The sequence below is a fragment of the Neoarius graeffei genome, chromosome 18 (genome assembly GCF_027579695.1).
Source record: "Neoarius graeffei isolate fNeoGra1 chromosome 18, fNeoGra1.pri, whole genome shotgun sequence".
Lineage (NCBI taxonomy): Eukaryota > Metazoa > Chordata > Actinopteri > Siluriformes > Ariidae > Neoarius > Neoarius graeffei.
This window is the reverse complement of record NC_083586.1, coordinates 25,411,036-25,434,796: the sequence shown is the minus strand read 5'-3', so window position 1 is coordinate 25,434,796 and position 23,761 is coordinate 25,411,036. Positions and strand designations below refer to the sequence as shown.

General features: G+C 46.3%; 1 protein-coding gene across 2 annotated transcripts in view; it reads right to left on the bottom strand.

Annotated features, from left to right (window-relative positions):
* Positions 1-23,761, bottom strand: part of mpc2a (mitochondrial pyruvate carrier 2a) — a 76,438-nt gene that overhangs the window by 26,929 nt on the left and 25,748 nt on the right. Inside the window, exon 4 of one of the 2 annotated variants that reach the window (XM_060899462.1) lies at positions 19,845-19,956. In XM_060899462.1, the coding sequence (XP_060755445.1) occupies positions 19,845-19,956 (112 nt within the window). Of the gene's footprint in view, positions 1-19,844; positions 19,957-21,712; positions 21,807-23,761 lie in introns of those variants that run through there. The other variant, XM_060899463.1, reaches the window with a different exon arrangement.

The following is a 23,761-nucleotide window of genomic DNA, read 5'->3' as shown; positions in this document are numbered from 1 at the left end:
CACGTCATTACGTCGCTGTATACGTCAATTACATCACTGTATACGTCATTACGTCGCTGTATACGTCAGTTACGTCGCTACGTTTGCATAAACCTTGGCGCGAATATCGAAGCAAAAACAACGCAGAAGAAGCAGCAGCAGCAACAACAACAATAATAATAATGGATGACTTCGCGTTTGTACAGCTGCTGCTTCTCGTCACTTAAAAATGGCGACCTTTCGCGGTCTTGTTATTGTTGTTGGTCTTAACAACTCCGCCCCCCCGCTGACGTAAGCGGTTCTTTCCTCTGGCCCAGCAGAGAGTTGGTGCTAGCCTGGAACCGGTTTTTCTGGCCCCAGAGCCAGTTCTTTGTCAGTGGAAACAGAAAACCCGGTTCCAAACTAAGCACTGGCCCCGAACCAGCCCTGGAACTGCTTTGGTGGAAGAAGGGCATGTGTCTATGTGTCAGCCCTGCAATGACCTGGTGACTTGTCCAGGGTGTACCCCACCTCTCGCCCATAGTCAGCTGGGATAAGCTCCAGCTTGCCTGCGACCCTGTAGAACAGGATAAGCAGCTAAAGATAATGGATGGATGTCTCTAGGCTGAGAAGACTTTAGAGCTGGCTCACTCATTGTTTAGGACTTCATTGCCAGGACAGAAGGCCATGGCAGTTTGTTTATGTAGGGAGTGACAGATGAATTAACCAATCAGACTTTGATTTATAGTGGGAGGGACCAAAAATTTATCGCCCTAGGACTTCTCGAAGGCCAAGAGTTTAACTGTGAGTCATTCATCAGTAGTGTTAGCAAATGCTGATAAAGCAGTCAAGCTAGTGCTATCGAGAGCAAGTAGTACAGGCTAAAGGCCAATTTATGCTGACAACCCAGTCCTCGCAGATAGCGTCGCAGACAGTGTCTGCGTAGCCCCCCCCACCTTCGCAGACGCTGTGCGCGCACCTCCCAAAAATTGTGACCACCGCAGAAGCGTCGCAGACAAGAGGGCTCTGATTGATCCACTCTACATCCGCTGTACATGCACTTCCGCTTCCCTACTTTCCTGGTTTGTTTTGTTTTCACGACTGCCATTTTTAAAAACACGAGCGAAGATGGAGCAGCACGAAGAGCGGTTGATCGAGGAAGTGAGGAAGTACGTACATCTATACGACTCCAGTTCTAGTCATTATAAGTAACCGGAGGATAAACACTCCACTAACCACACCCACCAACTACTCCTAGCGATTTCGCGACTTCGCGCCCCCTTGCATTGTGGCGGTGAATAACATCGCGCACGCCTATTACTCCCCGCTCAACGATAAATTACAACTGTCTGCGAAAAGCTGTCTGCGAAAGCCTTGTAGCAAGAGCATGCAGAGGCCTTAACAACTGAGAAGCTAAGATTTTTGTCTCCAGACTATTCTTTCATGCACATGTAGCAATTTCATATGAATAAAGGGTTTTTTGGGGGAACTCCCCCAAATCCCTCTATTGTAAAATATGTTAATTTGTTGGGTTCCATTAATGGTTCCACTATTGTTTCTGATGAGGCATTAATTAGTGTAACACCCTGTGGACATTATCATGCTTGGGAAGTCTAGAAAGGGGTAAACTGGCTTCGTGAATCCTGCATGGACAATATTCATTAATACAGTATATTTTATTTATTTTCCCAAGATATGATGTTTATTTTTTGATGTAAGAATATTTTGACACACACTGCTGTTTGTATCAGATCAAATATGTAAATTAGCATTGTAAAATTCTGTGTGAAAAGTCAAGTGTTTATCTGAGTAGCCATTTGGCTGAGTGCTAACTGGTGTATTATTTTGTTTGGATGCCAGAATTCTTTCCCCTGTCTCCGTGTGTTGATAGCCCTGTCATTCATTATTTTCCAGAATAAATGCTGACAGATCAACTCTTTGCCTCCTCTGCATCATCTATTAGCCACTGTGGCAGTGGGGATGTGGCCAAGTGTTGGTTTGTGAACAGAGGACAGGGTCAGGGAAGGGGAGTGGCAAATCAGTACACCTGTTGTCATTTAACATTGTGTCTGTGTGTTTTGCAGTGAAGATGGAAGGTAGAAAAGGAAGGAAAGAGGGATGAGAGAGAGCTCTCTTGACCAAAACGTGTGTGTGTGTGTGTGTGTAAACATGCATAGTGAAGCTGGAAAGCTATAAAATAAACTTGTGTGTAAAAACCATCTCCCGCCTGCCGTGCTTCAGTATTCCACCCACACCAGGGAAATACCACAGTGGTGCCAAAACCCGGGATACTGAAGGGAACCACCCATGGAGTCCTCCCCATTTAAGGACCTGATCCATGCCCTTGCTACTGCCCAACAGAACCAGTACCAAGTGCTGATCGCCCTCTGAAAGGAGCAGGAACAATGGTTTGAAGCCTTGATGCTGGCCCAACAGGAAGCTCGCCAGGCATTCCAGCACCTGCTTGTGTCAGCGGGGTCCTCGACCACCACCGCAGTAGACCCTCCCCACGTCACCCCCGCCAAGATGGGGCAGCACAACGATCCGGAAGCCTTCATTGTGCTCTTTAAGCAAGCGGCTGAAGCAGGGGGGTGGCAGGTCGAGCAGCAACCGGCGCGCCTATTACCATGACTGATTGGAGAGGTGCAGCTCACCGTGCAGCAGCTCCCTGCCGACATCTGGCTCATCTATGCAGACCTGAAGTGAGCCATCTTGCAGCGTGTTGGCCGCTCCCCAGAACAACATTACCAGCGCTTCCAGATGTTGACATTGGAGGAGGTTGGCTGGCTGTTTGCGTTCAGTCAACAGCTCCGGGACACCTGCCAGCAGTGGCTGAGAGTGGATGTCAGTGATGCTGAGGGGAGCATCAACCTGGTGACACTGGAGAAGTTCATCAAATGACTTCTGGAAGGAACGGCAGAGTGGGTCCAGTGTCACTGCCCTGTGTCAATGGATCATGCCATCCAGCTGGCGGAGGACCATCTGGCAGTGGTTCTGGCAGCAGGCGGACATGCCGCCTCTTCTCTCTTTCTCTCTCCTTCTCCTTCCCCCCCTTTCCTCTTCCCGTTCCCACCCCATTCCCCCACCACGAAGGCAGGGGCCAGCTCCCCCCAGCCGGCCCACTGCACCCATGGTGTCCTCCCGCCTATCACTTTTGTGTCTGTGTCTTCTCCCCCCCAAGGTGAATGACACCCATAATGCCAGTGCAGAGGTGAAGCCTGGGCAGGTATGCTGGCACTGCAGGGAGCCTGGGCATCTCCAGGATCAGTGTTCCATGATGGAGGTGGGAGATGTGGTCTGGATCCCCGGTGTGCCAGAGACCACCCTCAATCAGGCCAGAGCATATCGTATACCAGTGAGTGTTCAAGGGGATACATATCACGTGTTGGTGGATTCCAGCTGTAATCAGACCGCAATCCACCAAAGCCTGGTGCAAGGAGAGGCATTGGGGAGAGCACAAGTGGTGAAGGTTCTGTGTGTGCACAGGGATGTTCACAATTATCCATTTGTGTCCGTTCACATTCTATTTCAGGGAGAAAAGCATAGCGTAAAGGCAGCAGTTAACCCACATCTCACCCACCCGCTTGTTCTGGGGACTGATTGGTTGGGGTTTAGAGACTTAATGGAGCATATAGTAGGGGGTAGGTCCTGCGATAATACGTCACGGGGGATCCCAGTGTGGCATTGACTGGGGAAGCTGTCACAGAGCTGTCTATATCAGCACCGTGTCAGGGCGATATGAGGAGTAAGGGGCAGCTTGCCCCTCCTCCCTCTCTTGGGGATTCCCTCAAGGATTTCCTGTTAGATCAGCTGAGAGAGGAGACTCTGCATCATGCGTTTGACCAAGTGAGAGTAATCGATGGTCAATCTCTCCAGCCAAATGTGACACTCTCCTTCCCATACTTCGTAATTATTAAGGATAGGTTGAATTGAGTGACGCAGGACACTCAAACCAGTGAACAGTTAACCCAATTGTTAATCCCAAAGAGCTGTACCGGTAGGTAACTCATATTCCATGCAGCTCACTTCAATCCAATGGTCAGACATTTAGGACAGGATAAAACACTAGCCCAAATAATGGCGCGGTTCTATTGGCCAGGGATTCACGGGGATGTCCATCGGTGGTGTGCGGCAAGCTGCGAATGCCAACTAGTAAATCCCATGGCCCCCCAAAAAAGCACCTTTGCACCCTCTCCCTCTAATTGAGATCCCCTTTGAAAGAACTGGCATGGATTTTATTGGACCATTAGATCGGTCAGCATGGGGATATTGCTTTATTTTAGTTCTGGTGGACTATGCAATGCGATATCTGGAAGCGGTGCCTCACCGCAATTTCTCAGCATACAGTATTGTGAGGTGCTCTTCTGCATTATTTCCAAAAGAAATCCTGACTGACTAAGGCACTACATTTATGTCACAAACACTTCACGAGATGTATGGGTTGTTAGGAATGAAATACATCCACACCAGTATTTACCACCCACAAAATAGATGGCTTAGTGGAACAATTTATTGAAACACTTAAAAATTTAATTTGAAAGTTTGTAAGTGAAGATGCATGTAACTGGGATAAATGGCTCAAGCCCCTATTATTTGCAGTTTGAGAGGTCCTGCAAGCCTCCACGGGATTTCCACCATTCAAATTTTATATGGGTGAAAGCCGCATGGCATTTTGGATGTGCTGTGGGAAAACTGGGAGGAGGGACCTTCAATGAGTTAAAACGAAATTCAGTATGTTCTCGACCTGCGCGCAAAGCTCCACACCCCCACACACTTAACCCAGGAGAATTTACGGCAGGCCCAAGAATGTCAAGCCCGGCTGTACAACCCTGGGAGATAAAGTTCTCGTATTATTGCCTACTTCAAGCTCCAAATTAGTCGCTAAGTGGCAAGGGCCCTTTGAGGTCACACGGTGAATTGAAGACATCAAATATGAGGGAAGGCAAATGGATAGGGGAGGGGCACTGCAAATATACCATCTCAACCTGTTAAAACATTGGAATGAGGGGGTCCCCGTGGCATTGGCATCAGTAGTTCTGGAGAAGGAGGAGCTGGGGCCAGAGGTAAAAAATGTAAATATTCAAACCACTCTGGTCCCCTGTGGAGACCACTTCTCACTGGCCCAACTCACAGAGGTTGCCAGGTTGCAAAAGGAATTTTCTGGCATGTTCTTGCCCCTTCCCAGTTGCACCCACCTCATGGAACGCCACATTGAAACACCCCCGGGGGTGGTGGTGCGTAGCTACCACTACCACTTACCCAAACACAAGAAAAGGGTGGTTCAGGACGATCTCAAGGCCATGCTCAAAATGGGCATAATTGAGGAGTCCCGCAGTGACTGGAGCAGCCCGGTGGTCCTGGTTCCCAAGGCCGACGGGCCAGTCTGGCTCTGTGTGGAATACAGAAATGCCAACGTGGTGTCTAAATCTGACACGTACCCAATGCCTTACATTGAGGAGTTACTCGATCAATTAGGCACTGCTTGATTTTGTTCGACACTGGATTTGATAAAAGAATATTGGCAGATCCCCTTGACTTCTCTATCCTGAGAGAATGTGGCCTTTTCCACACCATTCAGATTACACCAATTTGTCATACTTCCTTTTGGTTTATTTGGGGCTCCCATCACCTACCAGCGGCTCATACCTTACCTTAGGTTACCTTAGGTGTTACTGGTCGCAGGCGTAGGTGCCTCTGGGACCAGATCCTTAGCTACTTCTTAACTATAGTGGTTATTGGTCTAGCTGAGGTGCACATGCGCGAGGAACACCTGCAACTGCTTCCCAGTTATATAGTAGTCTGTGGTCTCGCCAATGGACATCCAGCCGGTTTTTAAAAGCGCTGAGCATAGGGGCAGATACAATGTGTTCAGTGAGAGAATTCCAGTGCTGGAATACACGATGGCTGAAGGAGTTCTGACGCAGGGTAGTATGGGCAGTTTGCTTCTTCAGCTTCAGAGAGTGTCCTCTGGTATTGCCAGGGTCTGCGAGCTGGAGAGTTGGGCTGGCAGCGGGATCATAGAGGCCTTTGAGAATTTTAAAGGTCTCTATCATATCGCCCCTTAGTCTACGGAAGGCCAGGGTTGGTAGACATAGTTTTCTGAGACGATCTTCATAACTCAGACCTTTTAAAGATGGTACTTGGCTGGTGGCCCTCCTTTGCACACTCTCTAGGGTGCTTATGTCTTTTTTCAGGTAGGGACACTATATGGATGAGCCATACTCAAGATGAGGGCGAACTAGACTCTTATAAAGAAGCAGGAACGTCTCTTCATCCAAATATGTGTATGTTCTCCTTATAATACCCATGATGGTATTCCCCTTCTGGGCCCTGGTTGCAATCTCTTCACTGAACTTCATTTGGTTGTCTCATATGATACCTAGATCTTTCTCTTTCTTCACCTGACTTAGAACCATCCTTCTCCCATCTTCTGTAGTCATCCAGTAGTTCTCTGGTAGGTCTTCTCTGTTTCCAACCGCCATAACCTTACACTTCTCTGGGTGAAAACGAAGTAACCAGTCATCACTCCAGGATAGTAGGTTATCAATGTCCCTCTGGAAAATCTCTTCGTCTTCATGTGACCTAATTCTACGGTACAACTTGGTGTCATCCATGTAAATCATAATATTAGACTGAACATTGCTGGGGAGGTCGTTGATGAACAGGGTAAAAAGGACCGGTCCTAGCATGGATCCCTGGGGAATACCGCTCGTTACGTTCCCCCATGATGAATAGGCACCATTTACTTGTACCCGTTGTCTTCTGTTTGAGAGGAAACCCTGAATCCACTGGCATATCCAACCCATGATACCGTAATTTCGGACCTTTGACATGAGGCGTTTATGTGGCACATAGGGCTGTGCCGATAGACGATGCCATTGTCCATCGACGATGGTGGTCATCCATCACGATGGAGAGCCACCATCGTGATACCACGCCCCCTCCTGTCATAATCATGCATATACGGTATTATCTGGGCCTATTTAACCTAAAAAGTTAGTTTTTTGTTAGTTTAGTTAGTTAGTTTTGTTTAATATATAAATATATTATATAACATATAATTATAAATACATAATTATATAAATCATTATAAAGTAATATCCTATTACCGCTTGTTCACGTAGGCTATGGTGCAGGGACGTGCTAGTGAATATAACGTGGTTACACAAATACAGTATGCTACTAATAATAAATTTTGACTTCATTTTTTAGCCTACATTATACTTTTAATGTAAAATTTGTCATGTTGTTCAAACAAATAGCCACTATTAACGACTTCAGTCGGGAAATATTGCACCTTATCAAACGGCAGTGAAGCGCAGACTTCGGCAGAAGTCAAATAACTTTAATCTGGTAAATAGGCCTATACTTTCAGACACAAAATGGTCCACTCTAAGCCATAATGTCAAACCAAATGGAAGAATGAAGGTGATTCTGACAAATGTAAAGACAGTAAAAAAAATCAATATTAAATCATGATTTTAAAAGCTGGTGCAATAATTCAAACACTAATAAATTGGAAAAATTAGCGCGTTCAAGTGCGCACTAAAGGCCGAAATGCATCTTCAATTGATATGGTGTAAATAAACAATGAGTAATAGCTTAAGTGTAGTTTCTTCTCATAGTTTGAATATTAGTCTTTCATTGTTAGAGCAGATTAATATCTTACCGTGATCAGTGAGTGCTCGGGGAGGTTCATTTCCACCTGCGCTTTGCGCAGCTCATTTCTCCGAAGCCAGCTGTGCACAAACGCAGTGTTGACTGCTCGGCAAACTCCATACGCTCGGTCTGTACTGGCCCTCGGTTGCGCAAGCGAGTTGGTTATGGCCAGGTTCAAATTGTGCCCAAAACAACTTAACCACGGCCATTTCAATTGCCTGATGGCTGTGACAATATTCGCCCCGTTGTTATGCAGGCGATCTTTTTCTCCTCTATTTTCCATTCGGCAAGTGTCTCACGCAATGCGTCTTCTAAATTGTCCGCTGAATGTGTCTCTGGCATGAAACTCGTCTGCAGGCATTTGGACTGCATTGCCCACTCTCGGTCCACATAATGTACGGTAGCTGACATATAGGGCATCATGTTGCAGCTGGACCACATATCCGTTATCAAGGCCAAATATTCCACATCACCTAGCGCTTTTTTTTCTTTATGTGCCAAAGCCTCAGATGAGTATCTAATACTTTTAATAATAATAATAATAATAATAATATATTTAATAAATGTGGTATTAAAATCCCCCCCCCCCCGCCAACGATATGATCGTCCATCACGATGTTTGCACTGTAAACATCGTCGATGCCAATTAAGGGGACATCGCACAGCCCTAGTGGCACAGAATCAAATGGACAAGATCCTCCACCCTCATGCCACCTATGCGGTGGCCTACCTTGATGACGTCGTTATATATAGCAATGATTGGCCGCAGCACCTAGAAAACCTTAGGGCCATCCTAGCATCACTGAGGCATGCAAGTTTCACAGCTAACCCAAAAAAGTGTGCCAATGAGCAGGTGGAAGTACAATATCTGTATTTCCACTTGGATCATGTGTGTCCCCAAATTGACAAGACAGCAGCAATTGCGGCCTGCCCGAGGCCCAAGACCAAAAAGGGCATAAGACAGTTCCTGGGGCTGACCGGCTACTATCACAGTGTGGCAGCGGGGGCGTGGTCAGGGAAGGTAAGTGGCAGAATCACTACACCTGAGAGCAATTAACCTGTGTTTGTGTGTCTTCCCAGTGACCGCGCCCGATTTAAGAGGGAGAGCTGAGAGCAGAGGAGAGCTGATCCCTGAACGAGACGCTAGTGCGTGTGTCTCTGTGTGTATTAAAAGTATACCGATTGTTAGACTGAAAAGTTTGGCAATAAAGCCGTTATTTACCCCGATCTCTGTCCTGCCGTCCTCTGTGCTCCACCCACACGTAGGGAACATTTACAGTGGTGCCGAAACCCAGGATCCAGAGTGGAGCACCAACCAAGCAGCCCCATGGAATCTTCCCCGTTCGCCGACCTGGTCCATGCCCTCGCCACAGCCCAGCAAAGCCAGCACCAGGCGCTCGTCACACTCCGGAAGGAACAAGAGCGGCGCTTCGAAGCCCTGGTGCTGGCCCAGCAGGAAGACCGCGAGGCGTTCCGGCACCTCCTCGCGTCGGCGGGGTCCACCAGCGCTCCGGCCGCGGGCCCGTCTCCCCTCACCGTCACCAAGATGGGCCCGCAGGACGACCCCGAGGCGTTCATCATGCTGTTTGAACAGGTCGCAGAAGCCTCGGGGTGGCCGATGGAGCAGCGCGCGGCGCGCATCCTCCCCCTCCTAACGGGAGAGGCACAGCTGGCCGCGCTACAGCTCCCCGCCGACCGCCGGCTGGCCTATGCAGACCTCCGCCGGGCCGTCCTCCAGCGCATGGGGTGCACGCCGGAGCAACAGCGCCAGCGCTTCCGCGCTCTGCGATTGGAGGAAGTCGGCCGGCCGTTCGCGTTCGGCCAGCAGCTCCGGGACGCCTGCTGGCGGTGGCTGAGGGCCAACGACCGCGACGCCGAGGGGATCATCAACCAGGTGGTGCTGGAACAATTCATCGCCCACTTACCAGCAGAAACCGCGGAGTGGGTCCAGTGCCACTGCCCGGCGTCACTGGATCAGGCAGTCGAGCTGGCGGAGGATCATTTGGCGGCTGTTCCTGCGGCAGGACAGCAGACGACGTCGACCTTTCTCTTCTCTTCTCTCTCTCCCTCCTTCTGTGTCCCGTCCTCGCCCCATTCCCCCACCGCGGAGACGGGGGCCGGCTCCACCCCAGCCGGCCCGCCGCATCCGCGGTGCCCTCCCATTTCTCCCTTCTGTGTCTGTCTCTCCCCCCCCTCAGGTGAGTGAGCCCCAGAACACCGGTGCAGAGGGAAAGCCCGGGCCGGTTTGCTGGTGTTGTGGGGAGCCGGGCCACCTTCAACAACAGTGCACAGCAATGGAAGTGGGCGCGGTGGTTCGGATCCCCGATGTGCCAGAGGCCGCCCTCGATCGGGCTGGAGCGTATCGCATACCGGTGAGTATCCAAGGGGCTACATATCAGGCGTTGGTGGATTCAGGTTGTAATCAGACCTCAATTCGCCAAAGCCTGGTGCAAAACGAGGCATTGGGGGAAGCACAGGGGGTGAAGGTGTTGTGTGTGCACGGGGATGTTCACAGCTACCCTTTGGTGTCGGTCCACATTTTCTTCAGAGGGGAAAAATTTATAGTGAAGGCGGTGGTTAATCCTCGCCTTACCCACTCTTTGATTTTGGGGACTGATTGGCCAGGATTTCAGGGGTTAATGACACGCTTAGTAAAGAGTGGGTCCTGCCATTTGACAGGGGGAGGTCCCGGGGTCGCTTTGGCGGGGGCAGCTGTCGCAGAGCCGTCTACGTCATCTCCGCGTCAGAGTGAGGAGCCGCCGGCTCCTCCTCTCTCTATTGGGGAATCCCTTGCGGATTTCCCATTAGAACAATCGCAAGACGAGACTCTGCGACATGCGTTTGACCAAGTGAGAGTAATCGATGGTCAAATGCTCCCGCTGAATGCCACCCCGTCCTTCCCCTATTTCTCTATTATGAAGGATAGATTATACCGAGTGACGCAGGACACTCAGACGAAAGAGCAAGTCACGCAGCTTTTAATTCCAAAGAGCCGCCGGGAATTGGTATTCCAGGCGGCTCACTTTAATCCCATGGCTGGACACCTAGGGCAGAATAAGACACTAGCCCGAATAATGGCCCGATTCTATTGGCCGGGGATTCGCGCGATGTCCGGAGGTGGTGTACGGCATGCCGCGAATGCCAATTAGTAAATCCAGCGGCCATTCCAAAAGCGCCTTTGCGCCCTCTACCTTTAATCGAGACCCCGTTCGAAAGAATTGGGATGGATCTCGTCGGGCCATTAGATCGGTCAGCACGAGGGTACCGCTTTATATTAGTCCTAGCGGACTATGCAACGCGATACCCGGAAGCAGTGCCTCTGCGCAATATCTCAGCACGCAGTATTGCCGAGGTACTCTTCTGCGTCATCTCCCGAGTCGGAATCCCAAAAGAGATTCTGACTGATCAAGGCACTACATTTATGTCACGGACACTGCGCGAACTGTATGGGTTATTGGGAATTAAGCCGATCCGCACCAGCGTGTATCACCCACAAATGGACAGTTTAGTAGAACGGTTCAATCACACCCTCAAAAATATCATTAAAAAATTTGTAAGTGAGGATGCACGTAATTGGGATAAGTGGCTCGAGCCCTTGTTGTTCTCAGTGCGAGAGGTCCCCCAAGCCTCCATGGGATTCTCCCCGTTCAAATTATTGTATGGGCTTAAGCCACGCGGCATTCTAGACGTGCTGCGGGAAAATTGGGAGGAGGGACCTTCACAAAGTAAGAACGAAATTCAATATGTTATGGACCTGCACGCAAAACTCCACACGCTCACCCACTTAACCCAGGAGAATTTGCGGCAGGCCCAAGAACGGCAAGCCCGCCTGTACAACAAGGGTACGCGCCTTAGGGAGTTCACACCGGGAGATAAGGTACTCGTACTGTTGCCCACGTCAAGCTCTAAATTGATCGCCAAGTGGCAAGGACCCTTTGAGGTCACACGGCGAGTCGGGGACGTCGACTATGAGGTGAGGCGAACAGATAGGGGTGGGGCGCTACAGATTTACCACCTCAACCTGCTTAAATTCTGGAACGAGGAGGTCCCCGTGGCGTTGGTGTCAGTGGTTCCGGAGAAGGCGGAGCTGGGGCTGGAGGTTCTAAAAGGGACATTGGCATCACGTACCTCTCCGGTCCCCTGTGGAGACCACCTCTCCCCGACCCAACTCCCGGAGGTCGCCCAGTTGCAGATTGAGTTTTCGGATGTGTTCTCGCCCCTGCCTGGTCGCACTAACCTCATAGAGCACCACATAGAGACGCCCCCGGGGGTGGTAGTGCGTAGCCGCCCTTACAGGCTACCCGAACACAAAAAAAAGTGGTTCGGGAAGAACTTCAGACCATGCTCGAAATGGGCATCGTCGAGGAGTCCCACAGTGACTGGAGCAGCCCGGTGGTCTTGGTACCCAAGGCCGACGGGTCGGTCCGGTTCTGTGTGGACTATAGAAAAGTCAACGTGGTGTCTAAATTCGACGCGTACCCAATGCCTCGTATTGATGAGTTGCTCGATCGACTAGGCACAGCTCACTTTTATTCGACACTGGATTTGACAAAGGGATATTGGCAGATCCCCTTGACTCCACTATCCCGAGAAAAAACGGCCTTTTCCACACCGTTTGGGTTACACCAATTCGTCACACTTCCATCTGGGCTGTTTGGGGCGCCCGCTACATTTCAGCGGCTGATAGACAGGGTCCTCCGCCCCCACGCCACCTATGCGGCCGCCTATCTCGACATAATCATATATAGTAATGACTGGCCGAGGCACCTTGAACACCTAAGGGCCATCCTTAGGTCGCTGAGGCGAGCGGGGCTCACAGCCAACCCAAAGAAGTGTGCGATTGGGCGGGTGGAAGTACGGTATCTGGGCTTCCACTTGGGCAATGGGCAAGTGCATCCCCAAATTAACAAGACTGCAGCAATTGCGTCCTGCCCGAGGCCCAAGACCAAAAAGGGGGTGAGACAGTTCCTGGGGCTGGCTGGCTATTATCGTAGGTTTATACCTAATTATTCGGACGTCACCAGCCCACTGACTGACCTCACTAAAAAGGGGGCACCAGATCCGGTCCAGTGGACGGAGCAATGCCAGCGGGCTTTTTTTGAGGTAAAGGCTGCACTGTGTGGGGGGCCACTTCTACACTCCCCTGACTTTTCTCTCCCCTTTATATTGCAGACCGATGCGTCGGACAGAGGGCTGGGGGCGGTTGTGTCCCAGGAGGTGGAGGGGGAGGACCGCCCTGTCCTGTATATCAGCAGGAAGCTGTCGGTGCATGAGGGGCGCTACAGCACCATAGAGAAAGAGTGTCTGGCCATCAAGTGGGCGGTCCTCGCCCTCCGGTACTACCTGCTGGGGCACCCTTTCACCCTCTGTTCAGACCACGCGCCCCTCCAGTGGCTCCACCGCATGAAAGATGCCAATGTGTGGATCACCCGTTGGTATCTGGTGCTCCAACCCTTTAATTTCAAGGTGGTCCACAGGCCGGGGGCGCAGATGGTTGTGGCGGACTTCCTCTCACGTCAAGGGGGGGGGGGGGGGGGGAGTCGGCTGCAGGCCGGACGGCCGCCCGGCCTGAGTCGGGCAGTGGGGGTATGTGGCAGCGGGGGCATGGTCAAGCATCGGTCTGTGACAGGAGGGCGGAGTCAGGGAAGGTAAGTGGCAGAATCACTACACCTGAGAGCAATTAACCTGTGTTTGTGTGTCTTCCCAGTGACCGTGCCCAATTTAAGGGGGAGAGCTGAGAGCAGAGGAGAGCTGATCCCTGAACGAGACGCTAGTGTGTGTGTGTCTCTGTGTGTATTAAAAGTATACCGATTGTTAGACCGAAAAGTTTGGCAATAAAGCCGTTATTTACCCTGATCTCTGTCCTGCCATCCTCTGTGCTCCACCCACACGTAGGGAACGTTTACACACAGGTTCATACCTAATTATTTGGACATCACCAGCCTGCTGACTGATCTCATTAAAAAGGGAGCACCAGATCCGGTCCAGTGGACGGAGCAGTGCCAACAGGCCTTCACTAAGGTAAAAGCTGCACTGTGTGGGGGGCCACTCTTACACTCCCCTGACTTATCTATTCCTTTTATTTTACAGACGGACGCATCGGACAGAGGGCTGGGGGCCATTTTGTCCCAGGAGGTGGAGGGTGAGGAACGTCCAGTGCTGTACATCAGTTGCAAGCTCTTGATACGTGAAAGTAAGTACAGCACCATTGAGAAGGAGTGCCTGGCCATCAAGCAGGCAGTCCTCACCCTCCGATACTACCTGCTGAGGTGCCCTTTCACCCTCTGTTCAGACCATGCACCCCTCCAATGGCTCCACTGCATGTAGGATGCCAATGCATGGATCACCCGTTGTTATCCTGCCCTCTAGCCATTTAAATTCAAGGTGGTCCACAGGCCGGGGGCGCAGATGGTGGTGGCAGACTTCCTATCCGATTGTGGGGGGAGTCCGCTGCAGGCCGGATGGCTCCCCGGCCTGAGTCAGGTGGTGGGGGTATTCCACCCACGCCAGGGAAATACCACAGCCACACAGAGACTTTCAGTTATTATTAGGGTATCTTACTGGTTTTAGTTGGTTACACAAACTCACCCCAGTATTTTTCACTCAGACTTAAGTATTCATTTTCCTATGTAATTTACTTCATTACTTTTTAAATCAACATCGACAGTTACACACAATGGAGCTACCTGGCAGCCTGCCACTATTTCTTTGCAAAATCCTTTGCCCTGTTGCTTTTTTGGTGTATCTGGCTAAGTTTCGGCTGAGCTGAAGTCCCAGGTCTAATAGTAACAGTTTGCCACTGGTACCAATCCATTTGACTCTGAAGGTTTCATGGGTTATACTAAAGAAAATAATACAGCTGATCATTCTGGGGATGTTGCTCATGAGCTGCCTAAACACAATGTTGCACAATCTCATCATTCATCATTATCTCTAGCCGCTTTATCCTGTTCTACAGGGTCGCAGGCAAGCTGGAGCCTATCCCAGCTGACTACAGGCAAAAGGCAGGGTACACCCTTGACAAGTCACCAGATCATCACAGGGCTGACACATAGACACAGACAACCATTCACATTCACGGTCAATTTAGAGTCACCAGTTAACCTAACCTGCATGTCTTTGGACTGTGGGGGAAACTGGAGCACCCGGAGGAAACCCACGCGGACATGTGGAGAACATGCAAACTCCGCACAGAAAGGTCCTCGCTGGCCGCAGGGCTCGAACCTGGACCTTCTTGCTGTGAGGCGACAGGACTAAGCACTACACCACTGTGCCGCCGTTGCACAATCTGTGAGCCACAAAACAGAGGACCTTGTGAGAGGACTTCAATGAAACATCTGCCTTTTCATTCTTAAAGTCAGAGAAAAGTACCCTATGCTTCTGCATACAAGCTCAGCAGAGGATCTCTGGACAATTTTTGACTCCTTTTTATCTCATAGTGAAACAATAATGTTTCATTTCTACAAGATCAACATCAGTATTGACAATGATGATGATTTGAGTCAACTTTTAAGCTAGATGAAGGCTTTTTAATGTATTAGAACACAAACTGACAGCAGTGTATTTCAAAATTTGAAATTTGGACAGCAAGTTTTTATCAGGGCTACAAAACACATACCTCTCTACTCTTGTTCAACACAATTTCATTCAAATGGGTTTTACTGATTATGATGAAATATTTCAACCTCTACTGTCTCATGTTGAGATTCTGGAAACACAGGGAGTGTCTTGGAAATGTAGTGGAGAGGAAAGGATCCAGGTCATATTAACACAGTTTTACAAATACAAAAACAATGGTTTTGATGTTAAGTAATTAGCGATCTAGGAGATTATGGTTGTGTCCACTTATATCCTCCTTTTCTCCTCTCTAAATATAAAGGGCTGCATAGTGTTAAATGCACATGAGGAGTCAAATAAAAATGGCACAGTGTTGCCTGCTGTGTCCAAATGAGCTGGGCAGCAGGTCTGTAGTCATTGAGGACTGTGAGGCACTAGAACCAGACAGGTTGTGGGTGGGTACCTCACCCTTTCTCAGAGTCTGGTTGAACATGTGTTCCAAACAGGATGTATGATTTCCATGCAGATGGTACATATCAGTTAAAGTGCTTTTACAAGAAAATAATGATGGCTGGTGTCTTGCTTCAGTTCATATACTGTAACAAGTTTACAAGTGTCACCATCACCATCAACCTGCCCAGGCTTGCAGTTTCCTGTAAAGCTAATATCATTACACAGGTGTGTAATGTGTTAGATTGCATCAATTTTGGCAGTCAAATTAAATCTCAATATCACCCTCCCGTTAAAAAGAAAAAGCAAATAAGCATATGGTCAAATACTATTAATATGTCAATGTACCGTACTGGTAAAATTAAATTCTAATAATGCATGGCTGGCGAATAAGAAAGAGAGTGTTGTGGTGGATCGATTTAATTTCAGGAGTCTTACTAGCTCTCAGCAGTCCCAACCTCACACTCAATCCTCAACCTCTTCCCTTAAAAATTTATTTTAAAAAAGCACAGAGGTTGCATGTTTGCTCATCTCCTTTTCCCAGCCATTTGACATCCTTTCGTGTCACTGTTTTCTGGTTAAGCTTCTTCTGGCCCAGTCAAAAACCAAATACTATTTTGAATAGCTGTATTTTACAGACCCAAAGGGTTTTAATCCCTTGTTTGGAGGTAGGCAACTGTAATTACTAGTGGTTCCATATTCAATATTGTATCTTTCATTTATCCCCTTACTTTAAGCAACTTTAGCATGGCCGTGAACAGCTAAGACATTGTTGGGATTCACATTTACAATCTGCTGACAACAGGCCTAACACATTTCTGTTGTGCCACTCAGGAGCCCACTGTTAGGACACTTTTACAGGTGAGGAAGGCTTTGAGCCAGGCTGGAATGAACTGATATTATTTTCAAATTCTGCTCTGAAACAACACAGCATAAATGTGAAATATCTTAAGTGATTTATTACTCTTTAACATCCACAAACTGTTTAAATATTGTTTAGAATTACTTCAGTTCAGTTGTTAATTCATTTATTGTCACTTGATGGTTTGTTGACTGGTTATAGTGTGTACAATGGACTATCTAAATAAAATGTTACTAAAGAGAATTAAAAAAAAGAATAACGGATACCCTCTGCAGGTGAAATGTCTTATCTGCAATCGTTTAAAGTGCTATAGTGAAACCAAATAAGAAATCAACTTCACCATGCATTTAGGGCTGATAGTAGAATTTACTAAAAATGAGACAAAACTAATGTGATGTTAGTGGAACTGTGTACTGTATTAAAAGGTAAACAGACAGTGTGTCCCATATGTCCAGTTTTAACTCATGTAAAAGACATATCCATCACCTCAAACAAATTTGAGAGGCGATCACAATTGATTTTTAGCATCTGTTTTGCATATCATTGGAGTGATGTGGCTGCTCTGATGGCTCCAGCCATCAGGTTCTAGGGAAGAATTACAGTAGTAGTTTCCTACTGGATTATTACAGAGGTTTTCTCCTCTCAACCATTCATACACATTCACACCTATGGGCAATTTAGAGTTGCCAGTTCACCTAATCGCACATCTTTGGACGGTGGGGAAAACTGGAGCACCTAGAAGAAACCCACAAAGACACAGGGAGAACATTCAAATCCACACAGAAAGGCCCCCATCAGCCGTGAGGTTTGAATCCAGAACCTTCTTTCTGTAAGGCAACAGTGCTAAACATTGCATCACCATCCCCGCCCTGATTTTTTTTTAAAATGAGAGGCCATTATCTAGTAAATTTCTAGAGTAACTGTGTAATATCTGCATATCAACAACAGGCTTGCAGTTTCCTGTAAAGCTAATATCATTACACAGGTGTGTAATGTGTTAGATTGCATCAATTTTGGCAGTCAAATTAAATCTCAATATCTACACACAAGACTTGAAACTTGCCCACTAAAAAAATCGCAGGCATTGGAGAGACACTTTTTTTTTCTTAGTCTTTGTGTGAGAAACAAGGTCACAAAAGGTTAAGCAAGGTTAAGAAAAATATTGGTCAATTAACTTATTGTTACAATGAAAACGTGTAGAAAAAAAAAAACTTGTGGCAAATTTGTTCTAAGAAAATGAACCTTTATCCAACCTTTAAACCTACTGTCCTCTGCAAAGCCATTGATCCTTTCAGGAAATCTTTCCCTCTCCATCGTCCTGACTATGCATGAGGAAAAAAATACAGTTGTGTCCTCTTGCCAGCAGGTTCATCAGGACTCTTTTTTTTATTTAATTTTATTTATTTATTAAACTTCTTAATTATTGCCCTAAATGTGTATATGAACAGTTTTAGGTGTATTATTATTATTATTATTATTATTATTATTATTATTATTATAGCGATTGGTTTATTTATGAAGGTCAACACAATTTTATCTCATTGTACTGTATTGTTAATGAAGGACAAAGGGAACTCTTACCGTGTGTCACCTCATATTTAGTTTGTTTGTCCCCCCCTCATATTTTAAGTCTGAGTTGAAGCTAATTAATCACAGAGACATTTCTCATGTCATTTTTTATCCATATGTTTAAAAAAAAAGTGCCAAAAAATAAGCAGCTGACTAAATTATTTCTGGTGTATTGGTACATGCTGATTTATTCAGAGACACTACAGGGTACTTAAATATAGTGATACCCTGAATACTATGAGGATTATCATGCCATAAACTATGATAATATTTTATGGTTGGTTAGAGTGGTGTATGAAATTTATAACTTTCCTAATATATAATATATTTTTGAATGATAAACCTTTAAAACAAGCAAGCAAACAAACAAACAAACAAACAAATAATGTCAGAACCAGTAGTTTTTAGTCTATTATACTTATACCTTTATCTAAGTTTTTTAATTAATTTTAACTAAAAAAAATTGCAATCAACAAAAGTTTATGCAATGTTTTACAACAACAACAACAACAACAATAATAATAATAATATGGCATGTCCCCCCGGGAGGAGGCCCCGGGGAAGACCCAGGACACGCTGGAGGGACTATGTCTCTCGGCTGGCCTGGGAACACCTTGGTGTTCTTCCCGAGGAGCTGGCCGAGGTGTCTGGGGAAAGGGAAGTTTGGGCTTCCATGCTCAGACTGCTGCCTCCGCGACCCAGCCCCGAATAAGCAGATGAAGACGAGACGAGACGAGACGAATAATAATAATAATAATTGGATATTTAGGGGCGGCATGGTGGTGTAGTGGTTAGCGCTGTCGCCTCACAGCAAGAAGGTCCGAGTTCGAGCCCCGTGGCCGGCGAGGGCCTTTCTGTGTGGAGTTTGCATGTTCTCCCCGTGTCCGCGTGGGTTTCCTCCGGGTGCTCCGGTTTCCCCCACAGTCCAAAGACATGAAGGTTAGGTTAACTGGTGACTCTAAATTGACCGTAGGTGTGAATGTAAGTGTGGATGGTTGTCTGTGTCTATGTGTCAGCCCTGTGATGACCTGGCGACTTGTCCAGGGTGTACCCCGCCTTTCGCCCGTAGTCAGCTGGGATAGGCTCCAGCTTGCCTGCGACCCTGTAGAAGGATAAAGAGGCTAGAGATAATGAGATGAGATGAGACAAAACACACCCCAAAAGAAATTTGTTTTCATGTGTGCTTATTTGTTTATTTTAGTTTTTGGTCCAAAAAGGTTATTTTAGGCCTAAGTTAATATTAAGGCATATTCATAAAAAATACTAATCAAATAAAATCCCAATAAAATTAAAATACAAATTTACTCTAGTCAAACAAAATTTGCTTTTAGAAGACTATGGTATTATCTCATCTCATCTCATTATCTCTAGCCGCTTTATCCCTCTACAGGGTCGCAGGCAAGCTGGAGCCTATCCCAGCTGACTACGGGCGAAAGGCGGGGTACACCCTGGACAAGTCGCCAGGTCATCACAGGGCTGACACATAGACACAGACAACCATTCACACTCACATTCACACCTACGGTCAATTTAGAGTCACCAGTTAACCTAACCTGCATGTCTTTGGACTGTGGGGGAAACCGGAGCACCCGGAGGAAACCCACGCGGACACGGGGAGAACATGCAAACTCCACACAGAAAGGCCCTCGCCGGCCCCGGGGCTCGAACCCAGGACCTTCTTGCTGTGAGGCGACAGCGCTAACCACTACACCACCGTGCCGCCACTATGGTATTAGGAATAGGAAAAATATAGAATGTACAAGAGATCTAGCAATGCATGCACACTTACTTCCAGATTCTAAAGAGTTGGATGCTTCCACATAAGCCCAAGAAGAAGTTCACTGCAAAGAGTGCCCAGTTCTTGGGAATGATCACCAAGCAGTACCGTGACCAGATGAAGCCTAGAACAGAATCATGAAGGCATGAGCAGTTCTCTTTTTTGCATGCAACTTCACAGTTTTTCAAGGTTTTAAAATACAGTATCATAAATCACAAGCCCTTGAAGATTATCATCACATACGTTTGTTGAACAAATGTGCCATGTCCAAAATGCCTCTTTAATCTTTCATGGAATTAATAAAAAGGCACTTCACATATGTACATTTTCTAGCTCAGTCATTTACTCCTAATAATGTGATTCTGAGTTAAACATGAATCCAGAAGTGCTATACAAGCTGTTAAAATGTCAAATATGCCTGAAAAACAATATGCTTTCTACAACATACCTTTCTGAGTCTTATTAGGGGCCAAGCAGCGGAGCTGCAGGCACCTCTAGTGTTTCTATGGTTTCTTCTTATTATTATTTCAAGCATCTTTCTTCCGTATAGGATGTCTATGGCAGCCTATAGAACCATATGGTAAAAAGTTATGAAATTTAGCACACTGATTCTGGACAGTTTCATGATTCTTCTCAGTAAATTTCATGTTGCCACCTCAAACTCGCTAGCGCCACCAACTGGTCAAAGTTTGACATACATTTTTGCTCATAACTTTTGAACCGTTCATCCGATTCTCAAAAACTTGGTATCCCTGGAATCCTTGGGCCAAGCCGATTCCAATGCACCCTATGACGTCATTTTCCGCCTGGGTAGATTTTCCGCCATTTTGGATTTTGTTAAAATTGAATAAAATGCTACTTCTATATTTTTTTGACCGTTTTTCATGAAAATTAACATGGACCATCTTCAGACTATGCTGCATATAGGGTCTATTTTTTGGAGCGATTGATTAAACTGTCACTGCACAGCAGCCAATCAAATTTAGTGGCGAAGACGCCAAACAGGATGTGAGCTCATATCTCGGCAGCCCTTTGACATATCTCAACCAAACTTAACAACGTAAATCCACACCCCTCCACAAGGGTCTGCACCAAATTTGGTGCAAATTGACCAATAGGGGGCGCTATAATTTGTAAAAATGTGTTTTGGCTCATATCTCATGTTTTTGTTGGAAACAAAATTCCAATGCCTGATCACACTGTTGGATGCCCCATTGAAGGTCATTTAAAAATTTCAAGGTCAGCACAAGTTATGACCATCTCTCCAACATAACATCAATCTCTTAGCATGTGGCTGCTTGGCCCCGCATTGCTGCTTGCAGCTATATTTACCCATTGTTATTCTTCGACTCTTACTGAGTTTCCTTGTAAAAATGCTAATGGAAAATTTCTGACAGTGTCTTGCTGACGTATTCCAGAGAAAACACTGTCAAAGGAATTCAACAGAAATACCAAACTGATGCACAAATCAGCTATTACCTCTTGAAGATATCAGAACAGATCCACACTGTGGTTATCACTGTGACTACAGTCATGTGAAAAAATAAGTCCATCCCACGGAAATTGTAGACTTTTCTCAATATATTTAAACAAGCAAACATCTCACCCTTTTGATACAGTGCCTACAGATAAAGGTGATATACTTGAACAAAACAACAAAGAAAACTAGCTCTTTCAATCATTTATTCAACAAAAATTTAAATAGATATAATATTCTTCTGTGAAGAAAGTAAGTGCACCCTTGGCTTCAGAAGCTAGTATTGCCCCCTTTAAGAGAAATAACTTCTTGTCCAAACATTTTATGTTTGGACAGTGAGGAACTGGAGACAGGCACGACAATTCAAGGTGTACTTTATTCTCACTTTTACTTTTCAGTGAATACTACAATAAACTCACACACACACACACACACACACACACACACACACACACACACACACAGGGAACGCAGCTCTGTCTCTCGTTACTGGCCACCTGAAAGACACACACAGATAGCTGTTAATAGACAGCCAGTAATTGGTATAACTCGTCACACGTTACTCGCTGGTTCAACCTGACTCCTCGTTGTTCACAGCCGATGCTCGACCACACCCTCGCTGCCACACAGGCATTTTGCATAATTGTCCACCAGCCTTTGACATCAGCTTGCTGAAATTTTTGACCACTCTTCCATTCAAAATTCCTTAAGTTGAAAGATGTTTGAGGGTTTTCTTGCATGTACTGCCCTTTTCAAATCTCCCCACAACATTTCAATGGGATTCAAATCTGGGCTTTGTCTAGGCCATTCCATAACCATCCATTTCTTCTTTTTGAGCCATGCCTTGGTGGATTTGCTAGTGTGCTTAGGATCATTATCTTGTTGAAAGGTCCACCTCCGGTTCAACTTCAACTTTTTGACAGACAGCCTCACATTATCTTCAAGCATTCTTTGATATGACTCAGAGTTCATAGTTGAATCAATGAATGCAAGCTTCCCAGTCCCTGAGGCAGTGAAGCAACCCCAAACCATAACATTATCACCACCATGCTTCACAGCTGGTATGAGGTTCTTCTCCTGAAAAAACATCTTTGATCTGTGCCACATATGTTTACTCTTATTGTGGCCAAACAACTCTACCTTTGATTCATCTGTCCAGAGCACATTTTTCTTTGCCGATGTGTTCATTGGCAAACTAGTCTTACTTTATTGTTTCTTTTGGACAACAAAGACTTTTTCCTGGCACGCTTCCCATGCAGGTCAAATTTGTTGAATCTCTTTGATTGTAGATGTATGCATTTTCACACCAACAGTTGCAAGAGTTACCTGCCAATCCATTGATGAAATTTTTGGGGTTCTTGGAGACTTTTTTTTGGCATCAAACAGTCTGCTCTTGGGCTGAATTTGCTGGGGTGGCCAGTCCTGGACAAATTGGCAATTGTTTGAAATCTATACCAGTTGTAGATGATTTTCCTTACAGTGGAATGATTTATTTCTAATAATTTAGAGATCTTTTTAAATCCCTTGCCAGATTTATAGGCATCCACAACCTTTTTTCTGAAGTCCTCAGAGAACTCTTTAGATCTTGGCACTACATTACATTACATTAATGGCATTTAGCAGACGCTCTTATCCAGAGTGACATACAACATACCCAGAGCAGCCTGGGGAGCAACTGGGGATTAGGTGCCTTGCTCAAGGGTACTTCAGCCATTCCTGCTAGTCCAGGAAATCAAACCAGCAACCTATTGGTCCCAAAGCTGGTTCTCTAACCATTAGGCCCTGGCTTCCCCCCAAGATGGTGATGAGTGGAAAACATCATGACTCTGAATCGACCTCAGAGAGTTTTGAGTCGCAGGTATGTAATTTGTGGTTGATGTTCCTGAATAGATCTGTGAAACAATAATCAAATATACCATGCACTGAGAGGCATGATGACACCACATACTTCAATAGCAAAGAGAACACCAGACCCTAGATGTCAGGTTCCACCTCCACCTGCAGGAGGTTCTAATCAATGCCATCTAATCTGGAACACTTGATTTTAATTTTATAGGCTTGAAAATGTGATAAATGTAAGGGTGTGCTTACCTTTTCCAGTGTGTCCTTACTTTTTTTGACTGATTTTTTTAATTTAAATTATGAAAATGACTAAAAGACTACAATTTCCATGGGATGTGCTTATTTTTTCACGAGACTGTATGTTTTCTGTGGCCATCAGTCAGTGGATATTTCATTTGTTTAATCTGAGGATCAAGTTCTTTTTTGGCCACATAACTATCACAGAACTATGACCCTGAATTGATACTGAAGTTCAGTTAAATGTGCTGACAGAAAAGTCATTAGAAATGATTATTATTATTATTTTTTTTTTTTTATTGTGCATGGCATTTTCCTATATCTCACAAGAACAATATCATGAGGATGAGATGTTATTATTTTGATGTGCTGA